Consider the following 19,515-nt stretch of genomic DNA (forward strand, 5'->3'; position numbering starts at 1 on the left):
AAGAAAATTTAAACTTAAATTGGATAATTAGACATAAAAAATGTATAAAAATGATGTCACCTAAAAATGCATCACGCAAGCCAATATTTTTACATAACAGTTTTTTTTCCATAAAAAACTTTTAATTTATTCAAAACATTGAACTAAATATATCAGTACTAGATAAATATTTGAATAACAAATGGGTTCCTCTCAGTTATTTTTGCTTCTATCACGACAATCGGCTGCTATTAGATGAAAATTAAATTAGAAAAGTAACAACTTTTTCAAATAGTTTTTCGAAATTTGGTCAGGAAACCCGTTTTTAGCCATTTATTACTTTAAATGTCAAATTTGACAGATACCCAAGAGCAACAGAGTAATGTTCTTATGTCATTTTTAATCTAAATCAAAGCAGAAACTATTGCCCAAGTCAAATTTCACCTAAATCATTAAATAAAAAAAGTTGATGCGGACTTTATCTGTGTTTTTTATTTTTTTTTATATGACGGCTCAGGGAAAAAAGCAGGTAAGTCAATTTCTCTCCAAACTGAGAAAAGCACGATTTAATGTTCAAAATGTTACAAAAATAGAGTACAGGAACTTATAAAAATAGTGTAATAGAGATTTGTAAACTTGGTAAAGGTACTTTTTATTAGATAAAATACCACTGTAAATGACAAACATACGAACTCAACAATGAGTTCTGGTTCTTTCCTCTTTTTGTTTGACTTGCCCGCTGTTTTTCCTTTATAGTATAACTTTGACGCTAGTATATCTTCGGACTAGGTTGCTTTTTTCCCAGTTTAGCAATTTCTAAATATCCTTAAACTCACTCTACGCCAAATGCGTCGAATATTTAAATATAACAAAAAAATTGACTTGCTTGCTTTTTCCTCTCATCCTTCATATGAGGAATCACATCCTGACATTTTTTAGACTACTTATGAAACACCCTCTATATCGGGTGCGTCTTAAAAGTGGCTCACCCCTATAACTTTTTTATTTTTTCCATTAAAAAAACGAGATATGGTATGTTAGTATATGACATAAGTTAGGATTGATTGACACATTCAATTGTTTTCGGCCACTTCCTGTTTCACCGGAAATGACTACAACTTTTGATTTTTAAATGGCACCCTCGGTATTTTTTTACTTTATTCGATAGAAAATGACATTCTGAATAGAATGACATATGACATGTCAACTTTTGACATTTTCGCATATGGTTTATTTGAAATTATAATTTGCGGTTCGTAACGAAAAATTGACTCGAAATACCAAGTGTGTGGTATCAAATTATTCGTAAAAAAATGCTTTTTTCAAATATCCTAATGAGCTACCCCTCGTTCCATTTGAAAAAAATTGAGATATGATTAAAAATACGATTTGGACATCTTTTAACTGGCCAGGACAAGACACTAAAAACGTTAGACAATCAAATCTACTTTTCCAAAGCTCCTTGATTAAAAATTAGCGTTTTTAACATAGCCGTGGCACTCTATATTGAAATTTAAAATACGATTTTTTATTAAGCGAAAATGTCATTTTCTAACGAATAAAGTAAAAAAATACCGAGGGTGCCATTTAAAAATCAAAAGTTGTGGTCATTTCCCGTAAAACAGGAAGTGATCAAAAACAATTAAATACGTCAATCAATCCTAATTTATGTCATATACTAACATACCAAATCTCATTTCTTTATCTACAAAAATAAAAAAGTTGTAGGGGTGAGTCACTTTTGAAAATGTATTTTTCTATTTTTTTCGATAGAAAATGACACTCTGGAGAGAATGACATATCTTAACAAAAGTTGTAATTGTTTCCTCCGCACCCGGTATATGCGTTAAAAAGTTCTTTAAGTTTTGAGTATTGTTTATATTATGTCTCTGTATGTTTCTGGAGATGAATACATTCGTTTTTTTTTTTAAAAACAATGTGACACACTTTAAAACTGAAAAATATGACTACAATTAACACAGACTTTATATGTAGAAAACATGTAAAAATGACTAACCAATATGACTAATGTGCTTGAACTATTGTTTTTTAAATAACATATCAACAATTAAACATAAACGTCAAACGTCATAACAGGCATAGAAATAGCATTTCTGTTGTTTATTATAACTAACACTCAAGTTCTTAACAATGACATCTGTTTTTTTAATTAAATGTTATTAAATGCCTACCATAACGCAGTTTTTCACAAATTATATTAAGTAGATCAAGAATTAAAGTCGCTTTTTTTAAACTTATTTACAGGGTGTTCCTTAACGGCATGCTAATATTTCATGGGATACACGTCTACAAAGATAAAAAATTTTGATCTCTTAATGTCCTTCCTTCCAGACGATGCAGGAACGATTTTCACACAAAGAAAATCAGGAGATCAAAATTGTTTAGAAATAAATGAAAATTTTGAAAATAATTTTTATTGTAAGTAAAGACAGTGGCGTACAATTTTTTTCTTTAAAAATATTCAATTTAAATCCGTATGGATGCCACTGATTGGAATAAAATTAGATGTACATCAAAAAGTGCACTTACGATGCATAGAAGATATGTATCAAATTTCATAGAGATATCTGTAACACCATCACAGCTAATACGAAAAAAAAACAAAAATTTGCAAAATTTTACCACCCTGTATCTCAACATTCATATTGTCATTCATATGAAATTTTTTTCTTAAAATAGGTCCCAGAATCAGTCTCCTAAATAGTGGCATGTTATTAAGAAATAACCCTGTATAAAAGACGTATACGACATCAATAAAAAAAAACATAGGATGTTTTTTTTCTATATGACAATTTGGTACTTAAAATATAAATTTAGAGGCAGCATTCTCTAACTACTATGTTTATACCCTCTGGCCATATCATCCAATAATACTACACCCTGTACTTCATCCAAATTATCCAAGAAATTCCTTATTTCTAATATCTTGACGTTGCTCCTCTAAAAATAGAAAAACAAAAAAAAATTAGAAGAGAAATTCAAAGTAATTTTAATATATAGTAAAAATCACAAAAGTTTTCCATCTTTGACATATTCTAGCACAGATTATTTTAATCTCACAGAAGCGACAGCAAGCGTCGGCTCCTTAGAATTGTAAAATATAGGACAGCGTACCGTTTTTAAACCACCATACAACATTAAAAGAAAAAGGAAAACGTGCACTTTAAGTTTCAAGCGAATTTTTATTTATAAAATTTGGTTATATGTAGTTTCGACGTCTGTGATAACCTGCACGCCAACTTATTGATTTCTCTATAGAGATTAAACATACCTGGATGGCGTAAAGGAGTAAATTCTTGCTCAGACTTGGCACACTGGAAATGGCTCCAGAACTGATCAAATGATTGAGGTCCAAAAGTTCAGCCAAAGAGTAGCATTTGCCACTAGCGTCCAGAATGCTGGACAGTTCGTCCAGACATTTGGGTGTGATTTTCGTTATACCGTCGTAGAGTAATTCTGGATCGTCTATTATTGTCATAATCTCGGGTTTTATGTCGATCTCCTGTTAACAAAAAAAATAGATTTGTATATTATTACCCCTCAAATAAATAAAATATAATTTTTTGTTCATTTTGCTTAAATCTTTGAGGCATTTTTGCAATAAAAAAATTGAGTTTTGTTTTACTGAAACAAGAAAATTTTAATTTTGACATTAATCGATGTCCGTCAATAAAATTATAACCCCAAATCAAAAATGACAATTACTAAAAAGAATATACAGTAATTACAAGCGATTGAGAGAGTTCGACAATAGTCGTGACGGTGAACTATGGCTGAACATTCTATAGTAACAAAAACTTACTTCTTCCATTTCTTCATCTGATTCGTCATCATCTTCTTTTTCCTGTTTGATCTGAATGTCATTCTTAATCTGAAAAAAAAATACTGCCAAATTTGTAAAAGATTATTTTATTTTCTTATACAGAGTGAGTCAAAATATTTAAAAAAAGTTTAAGCGGAAACAAAAAAGATCATTTTACCAAGGATACATTAAAATACGCAACCAACCGTCCAATCAGATGAAAGAGGTACGTACCCTATCGTTGGGTATTGTGCAATCACGTGATACTCATGTCGTATGACGGTTAAATCTTTGGTTAGAATTTTTGTTGTTGTTTTTACCCTGTTTTTACCTGTTTTTACTTTATTTTTCTATTTACATCAGATTTATATTTTGTAATTGCCTATCAGACAATACGTATTTAGAAAAATAATAAGAATTAGGATCGTGTTTTTTTTTAAATCCTGGATATTAATTGGAACCCTTGATAACATTATTGCTTTTGATATAAAAAGTGCATTTTTGATTATTTACTTGGGCTAGGATATTAAAATATCGGTTGGATTGTACGACATAAATAGATGTAGGTATGATTATTTATATATATGTACCTATGTATTTATTAAGCTTACTATCTGTTTTGCATTTTCAGTTTTTGATCAGACATTTCATTTTATTTGTGAAATGCCCACAAAAAAGCTTCCCATGATTCAACATCAGTGTGTTTGCTGCATAATGGATCATTCCTGCTGAATTTTTAGATCATTTGAAGACTACACGGAAAAAAACAGATAATATGTTACATTTTCATAGAAATTGATAGCGAGACAATTTTATAGGCAAGTGTTAGCATTATTCGAGGCACCATCAAAGAAAGCAATAATAATATGCTTAGTCCCAGAGATATTACAGCTTAGTTATTTTGCCCTACAGGAGAAAAACCAGAGTAGTTCACTCGTAATTGCATTTTCTCGGCTCCAGTTAAAATGAACAAAGCTGGTTTTTCCTGTGGTCTTCATTTGAAATAACGTAAATAAATGTTTATACATATGTATGTGATGATTAAATTGGTGTTAAGGAATAAAATGTTTTTCGATATTAATATATACCTATATATGTATATTTATTTTGAAATAAATTACACTTTTAACAGTTTAATGGAGTTTTTAAAGCCAGTTATAATATTTATATTTTAAAAACTTGAAATCATGTGGTTGTAATCACGCATTAAACCACAGACTAACTTATTATAAGTCAAAAAGTAGATTTTAGTGTTAACTTTATATAACTTGTAAGTAAAATAATAAATAAAACAAATATGAAAAAACCAACAATTCTAATGTATATATTAAAATACAGTACAATAATAGGTATCTGATACCCTCATTTAACGTAGAATAATATTCTACCCAACTCAATACTATGTCCAACATGAGTTTCAAATATATCGGGCCCTAATTGTTCCTGAAAATAATATTTTTTTACATTGTTATACCATATTCTAAACTATTTATTATTTCAGTCACTTAAAAAGTTAATTTGTATTGAATAATTGTCTAGCATTAAAGCAAATTTGGACTAGTATTTTTAATGGGCATATTCTGTGTATGGATATAAGTACTTCCTCCAGATTTTGGGTTCAACCAATTTATTCTTAAAACCTGAAACATCTACGTATAAAAAATAGACAGGTTACTAATTATAATAAAATTTTCCCTTAGAATTATACTTCTTTAACAAATAATTTCCATTGGTATACTTTTCCATGACAAGTAATCAACTTCCTAACATTTTTAATTGATGTAATACTTCCTCATGATGCGAAAAGAAAATCTTTTCTTTAGCACACAAAGGACAAACGATATGTTGGCTTACTTTCAGATTAGTTACTTTTCCATAGATATCCTCATGTCAATTCAAAGACGATGAACATGAAAATGATCATCACATGAAACATCACAAACTAAAAACCTAATAAACAAGTTTATATCGAATATAGAAATAAATTTAGTGTTCTTACCTATTGTCGTCCAAATCCACGTTAATAGATAATTAATTTTTTGGATTTTTATCTTTTATTTTTAAATATATCTTTCGAACTACTGGTTTTAGTAATTATTAAATTAAACGAACTAAAAAGTCAAAAATAATAAACAATTCTCTTGTCAATTGTCAATTTTCTCCAGGCACCGAACATTATCGATAACGCACGATCTACGACGATTACTCCTTTGATCTGATTGGACGGTTCAATGACGGTTGGTTGCGTATTTTAATGTATCCTATTTTACCATAGCTAAAAATGATTTTTTCTGTTATTGTATGTACATACAAAACTTTCTTTTAAGGAGTCAATAATAAAATGTTTTCTCGTCCATTACCAACATTGTGACACACCCTGTATTAGGACTTAGGTCCTTTGAAAAAATAACGACAGCAAAGAACACATCGCTCAAGGTCATCTTCACAGACAGCTAAGCAGGGCTAAACGCACTCAGTTCGACGGAGATCAATTTTAGACTAGTGTGGGATTGTGTGTGTGTGTGTGTGTGTGTGTGCTCTAAATACTTTGAGTACGTTTAGCAATGTTTCGTTAGCCTGGTCAACATTAGTTACATCCATGAGGGTTACAAGGGTAACAAAAAGGCAGATGAAATGGCCCAACAAGGTACACCAATGTCATTCATTCATAGGCCCAGAACCCTTCTGCAGCGTTGTAAAAGCAGTCACGAGAAAGGCCACAAAAGGTGGGTATCCCACAAATCTCTAGAATTATGGAGAAATTCACCAGGGCAGAGACAGAAAAGAGAGCATAGCAGAACATTCGCCAAAATTTACAGGAGACCTGACAAGCAAAGACAGAAAGACAGTCAAAGCTGTAGTGGGTCTACTAGCAAGGCATTGTAAGCTGACTAGGCATCTAAGGCTGACAGAACACATCTAAAAGCGACAGGACATTCCGTGTCCATGCGACAGCCTGGCAAAAGTGCGGTTCTTTGTAATAGTCAATGACAGACGATTGATAAAGAGCTATTTGGACGATTCAGTCTCCAAGTTGCTAAACTTTTTGAAAAGGATAGGACTGGAGAATGGATCGTTAGGTTACATTCTCCAGAAGAGGACCACAGTAAATCTGAAAAGGTCGCAGTGGAACAGGTCGATAACCACCTCTACTTACCGCATAGTTCATAATCATCTCCCTGGCGGACTCTTCCAGGTCTTTGTTGCTGGCTGCTTCAAACGGCGACACGTTTTTGAAGTCGTTCTGAAGGCTCCACACTAAATTCGACTGACTCAGCAAAAATTTGATCATGGCCGACCACTGATTCTCCACTGCCATCCTCAACGGAGTAAAACCGCTCTTTCTGTGCTGTCTGTTGACGCTGGCGCCGTATTTACATAATAATTTGACAGCATTCATGTTGCGTTTCTCAATTGCTAGAGAAAGAGGCGTTTCACCATCTGAAAGAAATAAAGAACAAGTAAATTATTTTAAGTTAACGTCTCCTTTTTTGTTGCTAAGGCTAATCTGGACGAGGCCTACTTTTTTTACGCGGGATTCGAACTGCGGTACTCGGCCATATCATTGTCAGACATGTGACAGACTTGGCGAGTTTCTAAATCGACTCCTTTGAATAAGAAGACTAAGGAAGGAGCATAATGCTATCCATGTACAAGGTTATTAAAAGGTAAGGTTGTCTCATAACTTTTGGACCAATAGGAGCGAAGCGGAATATCATCCCTCTGACGTAGATAGAACGTAAAAAATCATAGAATAAAAGGAATAGAAAATAAAATGCAACCGGCAAAAAGAGATAAATGGACAATACAATCAAGAAAATACACATCAAACAACTGAAAACTATTGACGCCATACACTATAAACAATAAAGTACACAATGAATATCGATTCGGAAATGCACTGTCCGACTGTGGGCAGTTTTTATCCCTTTATCTATGAGTGGTAGCATTCCTATGACGTAGTAGATGACGTTTTCGATAATGGAGGATCGAGTTACGAGACAACCTTACCTTTTAATAACCTTGATCCATGTATTCATGCATGGTGGGCGGAAAAAGCACCATAAAAGCACTCTAGGGTGGGGATCCTTGACAGTTCTGTTTGACGATTCCTTTGACACATTTGAATTTGATTTGAAATTTTGTGGATTTGTCAGTCTTTACGGAGCTTATTTTATGTTATTTATTATTTATTCTACTACTGATAGTTGTATAAAGGTAGTAAATCTAGATGGAAATTGTGGCAGAACTTAAATTACCAGTGACACTATCGCGATTTATCGAAAGACTCTAAAATAGTTCATTGTGTAGCGTGCGGTAGATCTCGGCAAAAATTGAGTGAAATAATGGGAACAACTTTTCGCTAGTAAGTGACTATATAATATACATACGTGTAGTAAACCGATCATTTATGAAATTCACTTAAATTAACTAAATTATATATTTTTCTTGCATTTTAGCTTTTATTTATTACTTGTCAAAGATTAGATATCAAAGAATTTAGATATGTTAATTTGACTTACCTGCTTCAGTAGCGTATCGGATGTTTGTGTTAATAAATACTTATTATAACTTATCTATTTTTATTAGAATTATATATTTTTATAACAATTTTAATAACTACCAACATTTATTCACAACGTAAAATAAAACAACAAATTATTGAGTCTACCCCACATCTACCCTACATCATAGTTTTACATTTTCTAAATAAAATTAGAACGACACTGATAAACCGGAATTTAAGTCGGCCATATTTGAGGCCCATCGCGGTGTACCTAAGATTTTTGATATGCTCCTTCCTTAGTCTTCTTATTCAAAGATCGACTCTTATTCACGAGATATCCGACCTCATCCGACATCGAACCGGCGTGAACAAGCAGAGTGTATCAATAGATTTTACACTCTTGCCATGGAACAACAGCACGACAACCCCCGGACGGTTACTCTTCTATCCACTCACATCGTCTAACGTCGCTTAACTTCGGTGATATATCTTGATCAAACATTTGTAATGAAAAGTTTGTGAATACCTACCTTTGTTTTCTGAATACCTACCATAGTTTCTCCTGAATACATATCATCGTTTTATAAATACTAATCACAATTTTCTAAATACCTATAATATATTCCATACCAATTAAACTTTTAGTTATGTAATCGAGGTCGTGAATTTTAAATTTATTGTTGCCAACCATGGACATATTCGACGCAGGGCTGACTAACTGGAATTTAAATTTCGCGCTGGGGATTTAGGCAGTAGCTCTGCTGTAAAAAATGTCAAGTTGCCACCTTTATTTATTTATTTCCTGACATTGTCATTCGTTTTCGCACTTTAGTTTTGTATTACGAGTTTTTTGTTTAAATATATCGTGTTGTGATACTTTAAGATTAAAAATTTTTACTAGCAGACCTTGCAGTCGAACATTGTTCTTTTTAGAACCCCTGTTAGTGCGAAGTGTACAAGATAGCTTAATAGCCGTAAAAAAACACATCGCAACTTTATTAGAATATTTTGAACGGGAAACCAGTAGTAATAGCCCTTCATGTCCCTTAAGTGCTATTAAGAAGGTGAGTTTTGTTGATGTAAATAATACCGTATGATCGAAAAAAAATGGCGTCCAGTTGGCTGGGAAATGAAGATCGCTGTCATTTTGAATGTAAATTTATATGGGAAATGTCATCGATCGTCATTTCCCAGCCAACTGGACGCCATTTTTTTCGATCATACGGTATTTATGTTTATATATTTATAATTCATTTTTGTTTTCTAAAATATTTTGATTAAAAGAAAATATGTAAAGTGGGCCACGCTGTGCCGGTCAAGTTTAATCACGTGACTAAAAGTTTATTTGATATGAACTATAGATTTCTGAATACCTACCATCGTTTTCTGTATCCACCAAAGTCTCAGCATAGGGATTGCTCAAAAGCATGTCCAGTATGGTCATTCCCGACATATTGTCCACGGCAGTATGCAACGCGGTGTTGCCATGACCATCCAGATTGCGAATGTCAGCATGGCACTTCAACAGATGCGACACAAACTCCTCGTTTTTGCACAAAACGGCAATGTGCAATGGAGAATATAAGTCGGAGTTTCGAACGTTCGTCAGATGCCACTGTTTGGACAAGTAGATCATTTTCAGTAGGAAGACCAACTGTTCCTTTTTGTTCAAACCCACGAACACGTGAAGAGCACTAGAAACGAGAATAAAAAAATATGTATATGGTGTGTAACATAAACATAAACAATACGATGCAAAGGAACTTTTTCCACTATTTATTCTTCAAAAAGAAATGAAAATTTATTGTTTTATAAGTTATTTATTAGGCTTTCTTTATGGATACAACTAACTACCGCCAACCTGTTGCTAGGATATTCCATTAATTTTAATTGTATTTTTTTGGACATTGCGAATGATCGTAATTTTTAAAACATATAAAGTATAATCGAAACCACCGATTTATTGTACTAATTTGGAGGTTATGAATGAGGCTTTACTCACTTAGTTTTCTTGTCAGTCCCCAAATAGTGATGCAATACATCCGGAGCCCTCTCTTGGGCGTCTTCAGACTTAACAAAACTCTTCAATTCGCTGTAAGTTCCGTCTGCCATCACTATATCTTCGGGTAAAACCTCCATTTTGATCAGCTTGTCAGGTCTAAAAATCATCAATTAATTAATTGATCACCAAATTGAGTGATCACCCAGTATCCACCCAATATCACAGTAGTCACACAAATAGTCGAATTCATAAATATGAATATTTTAAACACCCTGTACCAAAATAGGCTAATACAATTAAAAAATGTTAATCCGCCACATTATTTTGAAGCACCCTGTATACTGACAAATATTAAATTGTGTATCTTAACATTCCCAAAACTTTTCTATTTAATTTTTTTTTTCGTAATTGTAAAAGCAAGCCAGAAACAAACTTTACTCTACCGTTGTTTCACCCTGTACTGGTCTAAAGACGGTTCAGCGATCGTTCAATGTTACGTCATATATTGTTATACATCATACTCACATAACAACCAGATGAAAGAGCTTATTGACTTAATTACGGCATTTCGTAAATTTCTGCACACTGTTACTGTTTTTATATTTGGTTATTATTATTCTGTTAATTTTTAAATTGTTTTAATCTTTTTATTTATCTTAAATTCAAAAAAAGGTCCTTCTTTGAACTTTTATTTCTGAAATATACAGCTGTTGCCACAACAGAGGTCCAACGATGAGCTGGCAGAGCCGCAGAGAGACTAAAGTAACAATAAGAACTGATCTCAAACATCCTGAACTTGTTAAAGTAAAATCTACGCTATCAAAAGATGCGGACAACTTATCTTAGATAGGAACTATTGGAAACAAGAAAAATCCACCTTATCCGGTAGTCAAGCAGCAGTAAAAGCGATCAATTCAGTAACATTAATTCCAAGTTGAACTTCCCAAGGGGAAACCAATTTAAAGCGGAACTCAAGAACCTGGAAGACTCCATCCGTAACCTGGAATGGGAATCATCCAACGATCTAAGACACTCGAAGAAATTTCCCACAACCTACGACCGATAAAAATCAAAGATTTTCTTTGATTTTTCCTCCCCCCCTCCCATACAATCTACACACCCTAAAACGTATGAGTATCGTTGAATGATCGCAAAAACAGTCTATACACTTTTTACTTACACTGAATTGGTTAGGCTATAGTTTCTTTTGCGGGTGACGCTTAAACCATCTCTGACATTGCTCAGGAAGTCTCCTTCGGGATATTCAGCTTCAAACAAATTATACATCTCGGTAAATTCATCGGAATTTACATCTTTTATCGCGTTGAGAAATTGTTCGGAATTGTGGAAAATTCCACTGTTCCAACTATTAGGCAAATCAGGATAAGTACCTATGGGATCCGCCATGTTGGGCACAGTAAGTGGTATTTCTGTGCTACCCAAACTACAACAAAAATTATAGATACATTTAAAACTATATTGGTACCATAGACATGAATAAGCTTGGTGAATTTCAACCGATTTTTAAATTTCGACAGCAGCGCTCGGTACGGCAGAAAACAGAACTGACTAACTTTATTTCACGCTGTCCCGGTTGCCGGTCATGTTGACCGCATTGAAATATTATTGAAATCGTGGCTATGTCGTAATATTTAAGTACTTTGATTTTTACTAGTGCACTTATTGAAACTATAAAATTATCAAGTACGAAGTTTGTGTAATGTAACGCTGTTTCAGGTAGTAAAAATTCAGTGAAAAGGAACCCGAACTGGGCGGCACGTCGTGATAATTTCAAATGATAATAAAATTGCCCCAAAAATGTACAAAAGGACGGCGTGATTGCTTCGTTATTGGGTGCAATAACACTCAATACAACTCTCTCGGAACATTATACAGCCTCCCAGCTTTATCACACCAATCTGATCAAAGCATAAATGGTTTCAGGCAGTTCGCCGAGACAAGTGAGTAAACAAAGTGCCCGTTACATAATCAAAAAATTAAATAGGCATATACTAACTATGAAAGGATGAAATATAATTGGCAATATTAATGGTATACTTCTTTTTAATCAACTAGTTACTTACATTTTTTATGAACGTCTTCTAAAATTATAATTATGTACCTTTTAAAAATTTCATTACAGTCTAGATAGCCCCAGTTTGTGCCAACTAGCAAAACCGGTGTTCGCTACCACAGTTGAAGCAATCGGCGTGTTATTACTCATCAAAGTTTTATTAGTTGAAATAATAAATAATAATGCACATTAGACCTTCTGAAGATATAAAAGATTCCATGTTTTTAGAATTTTCACAAGTTACACTTAAAATAATACAATAAAACCTCGTAAAATATAAATATTTTACGAGGCTCTTCGATGGTGGCAGCACAGTCGGAGAATACACCAAGCCTATATAATAGGGATCCACTAGACCTACTATAAAATATAATTTTAAACACTTCAGGAGTGGATAAAACTCTCGTTATTGTATGATCGTGGATAAGTAATATTTCTATACTTTACCTAGAACTGTTATAGCTATTAGAGCTGTAAATACTAGACCTAGGTCTCTTAGTACCAGGTTTAAATTCATTGTTGGGCACGTATCGAAATTCTTTCGATTCGCTTCTGGCATTATCCGACGGTCGTACTAGTTCCATAAACACGTTTATTGGTTGGTTGACGTCGGACGGTCCTTTGTAGGGAGGAGTCCTTTAAAAAATAAGTTCCCATATACAGGGTGAACCAGCCAGCGTTCCGAAAAAGTTCTATATCAGGTTTGTGGTTTGACATTTTCAATCCAAAGTTTTGTTAATTTTCAAAAAAAAATCAGTAAATTACGGCTCTAGATACGGGAACTGCTTAATAAAACGAAGTGATTAAACAAAACTCTGTCCGTTTGTGATACAAAATACAGGGTATTTGGTTTGAAATATTGTAGAGAAAATTGAAGGGTCCAGGGTAAGAACTTGATAAGCGCCAATTACATAATTTTAGGATTTTACAATATTATAGTAAATCTAACTGATCCCTACAAAATGTATAAACTCTGCAGGGCAATAAGTTCTTAAATCCTACGATATGTCTAGTAAAAATATAGAATACACGGAAAGAACCTGATAACCACCAGCCATTCAATAAAATTAGTAAAATGGCGTTTATCATGTTTTTCCCTTGGACCCTTCAATTATAAGCTGTAGTTTTGACTTACTCTGTAAATATCAAACAACGTTGTATATTCTAGTGGATTGGATTTTGAAAAAGACATTATTGTATCGTACTTGCTAAAAAAATTGTGGATTTTACCATTGGGAGAGCCTTAAATAAGCATCAAATTAAGTATTGTATGACATTACAGTATTTTTGGAATGGGTATTAATTGCAAATACATTGAGCTAAAAAAAAGTAAATTATTTTGCAATATACAACTTTAGTTAAAAATTATCTTTGAAACGCCCTGTATATTGACATTTTTTTACAAATATGCGCTGTAATTGCTCTCATATATCGATTGCTCTCCATTTTGCTGCTAAAACTAATCTGCATGAGGCCTACTTTCTTTACGCGGAATGCGAACCGCGGTCCTCGGCCATATCATTGTCAATGACCTACAGACTTGGCGAGTGTATAAATCGTCGCTTACTCACAAGATATCCGATCTCATCTGGCTTCAAACAGGCGTGAATAAGCAGTGTGTGTCAATAGATTTTACACTCTTGCCATGTAACAACAGAACGACAGTTTCTAGACGATCACCCGTCTATCCATTCGCATTGTCTAACGTCGCTTAACTTCGGTAATATACCAGGAATCGGTATTATGGCGTAGCTGGGCCGTTGCTCTACATATTATAAAATAAGATGAGAAACCTGATACAGACCTATTTCGCAATGCAGTAGTGAAAAAACTAACACCAGAAGAACTATATCTTACTTGAAAACGATAGCATATTGATGATGAACATCGAGTTCACTAAACTTGCCCCATCCTTCCCATATCTCCTGTTCGTCGTCGTCAAGTTGGTAGAATCGAATTTTTATATTTTCTACAAAATTCACCAAAAAAAAGATATGTTTATAGTAGATAGTTCACGTATTGTAATCGCAAAACATTTTCCGATGCACGTCATCAATCATATCGACATTAACACTAAAATCTATAAACCTGACTAAATGAAATGTTGGCCAAAATGTTTAAATTTGTAGTATAATTTAAGATACCGAGCAGCTCTTCATTTTACTTTATAGAGCAAAGGATTGTAACAGATATTTTATTTAGATTAATGCTGCAAAAATTAGTTTAAACCGAATTTTATTATCGCTATGTTGGTCACATTGCGCCGTGTTCAGCAATGTTGTCCTTTATTATTTGACAATTATCCTAGTGTCACTCATTATTTTGTATAATATCGTGTTGTTGTTGAATCTTTGAGATATTCTCGTTTTTTTGCCTATTTTCATAGTCTTTTTTAAAAATTGTACTTTTAAGCACAAACAGTTCCTTTAAGAACTAAATTTTCGAGTTTTTGTATTGCGTTTCTTGAAATTGTGTGTTGAAAATATGCCGAAGCATTTAAACAGTCGAAGCAAAGAGCTTGTAGCTTCCCTGTTTTTTAAAACTATTTTGTAGTAAAGGTCCTTTATTACCCTTAACTGCAATCACAGAAAAGTAAGTTTGATTCATAAGCACATTATACCACTTTCAAAGTTAGTTTTTATTAAATTCTGTGATTATTAGTTTGTGCATTAATAGCACCCTCTTACTTGTTATTACCACTTATGGCGTTGTAAGATGTACATCAATAAATAAATAACCCATAATAACGCTTATAATAATCTTCATGATGGTCTATCAATTAATCACTAAAATATTACTTATTAAAATAAATATAAAACGTAACACTCTTTAAACTTTAAAAAATTATATAATAAATATGTTGTTTGTCAATTTAAGAATGCTGATTTGCTAATTTGCCTGATGCTTCCAAAACCAAAGCAGGGACAGGGATAGGAGTATTTGGGCCAAAAACTGAATACTCCGAATCAATGGGCACCTACCCCAGTATCCTTCAGGCAGAAATTTGCGCAATCGAAAGATGCGTACAATTTATCTTAGATAGGAACTATCGAAAACAGGAAATTGCCATCCTATCCGATAGTCAAGCAGCACTTAACGCGATCAACTCAGTAACCATCAATTCGAAGTTGGTCAAAGAATGCCTAGAGAAGCTCAACAAATTAGGCAAAGAAAATAAAGTCCTCCTACTCTGGGTGCCTGCTCACCAAGGGATAGAAGGCAATGAAAAAGCAAATGATCTAGCTAGAAAAGGAGCGAACACTCCACTAATTGGACCAGAACCGTTCTGTTTTCCAAACGGGAACCAACTGAAAGCGGAACTGAAGAATCTGGAAGACTCCATCCGTAACTTGGAATGGGTGTCCTCCAACGGTCTAAGACACTCGAAAAAGTTCCTCAGAACTTATGACCGAGAAAAATCAAAGGTTTTCCTTGATTTAATTAAAAACAATCTTCGGATTGTCACGGGCTTTCTAACAGGACACTGTCTCCTCAACGAACAGCTCAGTAGGCAGAAACTGAGAAACAACGGCGAATGCAGATTTTGTGGGGAAAATGGGGAAACACCAGAACACCTTAATACTGAGTGCGCCGAGACGACGACCACTCATGCCATGAACCTTGGTACGTCTGATGTCGAGGATGGAGAGCTGGCCTCTGTGGAGCCGTCTCAGATACTGGCTTTTCTTAAAGCCCTGAGACTGTATGATGAGTTATAACTCATTATAACTCAAGAAAGGGGAACACACAATAGATCTATAAGGTCGCGGTGATTAACTCCCCTCCTAAACATTCTACATTCTTGTCAATTTAAAATTTAATAAATTAAGATTCAAATCCATCACAACCTGGCAGCGCTGTCGCCATCGCTTGTCACTCAAAGTTGATCACGTGCAGGGCCGAGCCGTCCATGTGTGCGAAGTGTGCGGCGCACACAGGCGCCAAAGCAATAGGGGTGCCCGCGCCGGCGTCGTGCCGCATGAAATACCAGCTCCATTTAATTTTCCAAAATTAACTACTAAAATCCAAAACAAAATAATTAATTTATTCAGTAACCATATTCAAAATTTTATTTCGAATATATTTATATCGAATTAATAAATATTTTTCAAATTTACCTAGAGCAAATTTGCAACATCGTGAGATTTGTCAATTTTAATACAGAAACTAAAAAGTTTAAAATAGGCATTTTCTAGCGTTCTGTACGATTATGTACAGTACATCTGCTGGATCTGTGTCTATGAAAGGAATGCGGACAAAAAACATTTAAATAAACAGCAATATATTTTATACGTCGATTTGACGAGTGCGTCACCGCAAATCGCTCCGCCCACTCATTTTATTGGCTACTTGCAAACTTGTTGAATTTTTATTGATGGGACGCGTCGTCTATTTTTTTACGAAAAACATGGAGAGAATATCGTTTCCCCTCTCACGGATACCCCGTAGCTACAGAATAGACAGACAGTGGCGCGCTGGCTTACCTTCATTTATAATCGTAGAAAAGTGCCAACCTTAATTATTACATAACTAGAATTTTTAGCATTGTGCAAGAATTATATAAATATTTTTCGTTCTCTACCAAAAGATGGTATTTATTAAAAAAATATATTCTAAATCTAACCTTACAACCATTATTCGAAAACAAATGGTCAAGCCAAATGAAAATAAAACAAAAATTGGTATACAAATTTATCCCAAATTTATGTTTAATAGGTATGAGATATGAAATGGTACCTACATCATTCGATCAGAAGGAAAAATATAACGCTAAATGTTTATTATAGTTGGGGGTTTAGAGCCTTTGGTGTTACAACAGCAAAATCAAACACTACACAGTACACCAAAACACTTTACTTTTGCACTGGACGCGTCAGTTTTAATCATCTGCTAATGATGCTAACATGGTTAGCGAAAGGCTCGCTCAGTGCAAATGTAAAATGTTGTATGTATTGTGGCGAATTAGTCTTTTATTTTGCTGCTAAATATCTAGCAGAAAAAAATATGTACTTTATCATTTATTTGTTCACTAAATGTACGCATAGCATATAGTATTGGCAAAAGTACATTTTGTGGAAACAAGTCCATCAATATGAATATGCAAGTAGCTTTAGATGCTTAAACAGAATTAAAGAAGTTTTGACAGAAATTAGAATCGACAAAAATTTTATAAATGATGCCATGAAAATTGCCGAAAAATCAGATTTCGAAGCTGAATTTTAAACTTTCTGAACCAGACCCCTTAGAGGTCGTAAAACTCCAACGAGTGTTGATTATGAACACGATGGCAGTACTATAGTAGTAATTGACAAGCGGAAGCGAACCGTTTTTAACTACATATTTAGATAAATACTATATACTATATCTAAAAATTGGCGCCGGGAAGCACGTATAGCCGCCCATACTAAAATATGTTAATATCTCGAAAACTGCAACTTTGACTGATTTTGATGTTATTACAAATTTTGTTGCAAATGTTATTCCTAATCTTAATTTGAAAACCGCGTTTCGCTAGCTACTGTAATTTTGGAGTTACGATTTTTTAAAATTTTTAACCCCCTCCCATACCCCCTTACCAACCCCCCACCCCTACCAAAAACTAATGGCCAGATTCTCGGGTGCCACAGTATTTTTGTGCCAAATTTGGTTAAAATCGGTTCAGCGGTTTTTGAGTTATCGTGTTACAGACGGACAGACGGACAGACAGACAGACACCATGAAAATATTTTGTATTTAAGTCATTTATGACCCAAGTAACTCATTTTGAGTGCAATTAAAAAAACTTTTTTTTTGCCGATCCTAATAGCCTACCATACCTATTGGTATGGTCGGCAAAAAATTATATAAAACTGGAGAACATATTTCAGTCCAAATTTTAAAAATAAAAAAAATAGTGTCGAATAACGATGACAAAAAAGGCGCTTCATAGGTTTCGCACACAGGCGCTGCCAGGGGTCGGCGCGCCCCTGATCACGTGCATCAGAAATTGTTTTGCGATTACCATATGAGTCGAATTATTGAAATAATGTTGTTACTTTTTGGGTGCTCCAAGTTTTAAGCAAATTTTTATTTAATATTAGAAATTTAATTTAATAATAATTTTTCGATTGCTCTATATAAATAAATTTTAACTTACTTTTTGTAACGCGTTCTACTAACAAGAATATTTCTTTGCCTCCTCTGACCTGACTGGTGCAGTGATCCATCCTCACGATCTTCAAATCGCCAGTCAACGCACATTCTATACAGAATAAAAAAAAATAGATTACAATAAAGTATGTCCAACAAGAGAATGAAGAATTTTGACACATGATATCTTAAAATTGACAGATAAACTTGAATTAAAATGCCAGACATCCATTCTATCTTCTATCGTTCGACAAACTATACCTACTATATAAGGCCTTACAATGATAAAATCATATACTTTTAAAAATAGAGAGTTTATTATGAATCTGAGGCATTGCTTATCATTGTTTTTTTTTCAATTTTGCTACGTGACTCACTTTACATGAAAAATAATTTTTACCGAGAAATTCATTCTTGTGATATCAGAAAATAGTAATGACTTAATCGTTGCAAATTACTTTATTTAATTTACTTCCCTTATCAGATATACAAACAAGCATGCTTTATTTTATCAGAATACATTGCTGTTCATACTAGACAAAATTAATTTTAAATATGACTAAGTTCTCAAAAAATAATTTGGTATCAATCAAATTTGTTATAACAATATACTACAAATATTCAAATGAAATTCAAATGTGAAACGTCAAACAAAACTATATATATATATATATATATATATATATATATATAACAAAAGGAAGTGACGTACTTCCGTCTCTAACACATGAATATAAATAAGTATTAGGTTACTTCCTTAAGTCTTCTTATTCAATGTTCCGAATATTGTACAGGGTGTCCCATTTTCATGTGTTTTGCGGGGTTTCTCGTTTATGAGTAGAGGTACAAAGATGTTCTTTGTTTTTTTTCACATCACTGTGCTACTTTCATATACACACAGATTTGTCCTAGCCCTAAAAGATGAAATTTGTCCTAGACTTAGTTCCTGAAGAGTTTTTTTTCATTCCCACTGAAATTAGCGAGTAGTATATCTAATAACC

General features: G+C 33.5%; 1 protein-coding gene and 1 long non-coding RNA gene across 4 annotated transcripts in view; both read right to left on the reverse strand.

The window, feature by feature from the left end:
* Positions 1 to 1,879: 1,879 nt before the first annotated feature.
* LOC115886763 (nuclear factor NF-kappa-B p110 subunit) overlaps positions 1,880 to 19,515 on the reverse strand; it is a 29,373-nt gene continuing 11,737 nt past the window's right edge. For all 3 annotated transcript variants that reach the window (XM_030906047.1, XM_030906046.1, XM_030906045.1), the window contains exons 7-16: positions 18,522 to 18,626; positions 14,243 to 14,354; positions 12,833 to 13,021; positions 11,492 to 11,755; positions 10,312 to 10,467; positions 9,687 to 10,003; positions 6,960 to 7,243; positions 3,803 to 3,871; positions 3,272 to 3,502; positions 1,880 to 2,940 (exon numbers count right to left, since the gene is read on the reverse strand). In XM_030906047.1, coding sequence (XP_030761907.1) covers positions 2,830 to 2,940; positions 3,272 to 3,502; positions 3,803 to 3,871; positions 6,960 to 7,243; positions 9,687 to 10,003; positions 10,312 to 10,467; positions 11,492 to 11,755; positions 12,833 to 13,021; positions 14,243 to 14,354; positions 18,522 to 18,626 — 1,838 coding nt within the window. In that variant the 3' untranslated portion in view covers positions 1,880 to 2,829. The remainder of the gene's footprint in view (positions 2,941 to 3,271; positions 3,503 to 3,802; positions 3,872 to 6,959; positions 7,244 to 9,686; positions 10,004 to 10,311; positions 10,468 to 11,491; positions 11,756 to 12,832; positions 13,022 to 14,242; positions 14,355 to 18,521; positions 18,627 to 19,515) is intronic.
* LOC115886765 lies at positions 5,545 to 6,088 on the reverse strand. The gene is made up of 2 exons (XR_004050942.1): positions 5,802 to 6,088; positions 5,545 to 5,752 (listed from the first exon to the last, which is right to left on the reverse strand). It is a non-coding gene; the product is annotated as an uncharacterized LOC115886765 (long non-coding RNA).

Source organism: Sitophilus oryzae, unplaced genomic scaffold (genome assembly GCF_002938485.1).
Source record: "Sitophilus oryzae breed Bouriz unplaced genomic scaffold, Soryzae_2.0 scaffold_496_pilon_pilon, whole genome shotgun sequence".
NCBI classification, from domain to species: Eukaryota; Metazoa; Arthropoda; class Insecta; order Coleoptera; family Curculionidae; genus Sitophilus; species Sitophilus oryzae.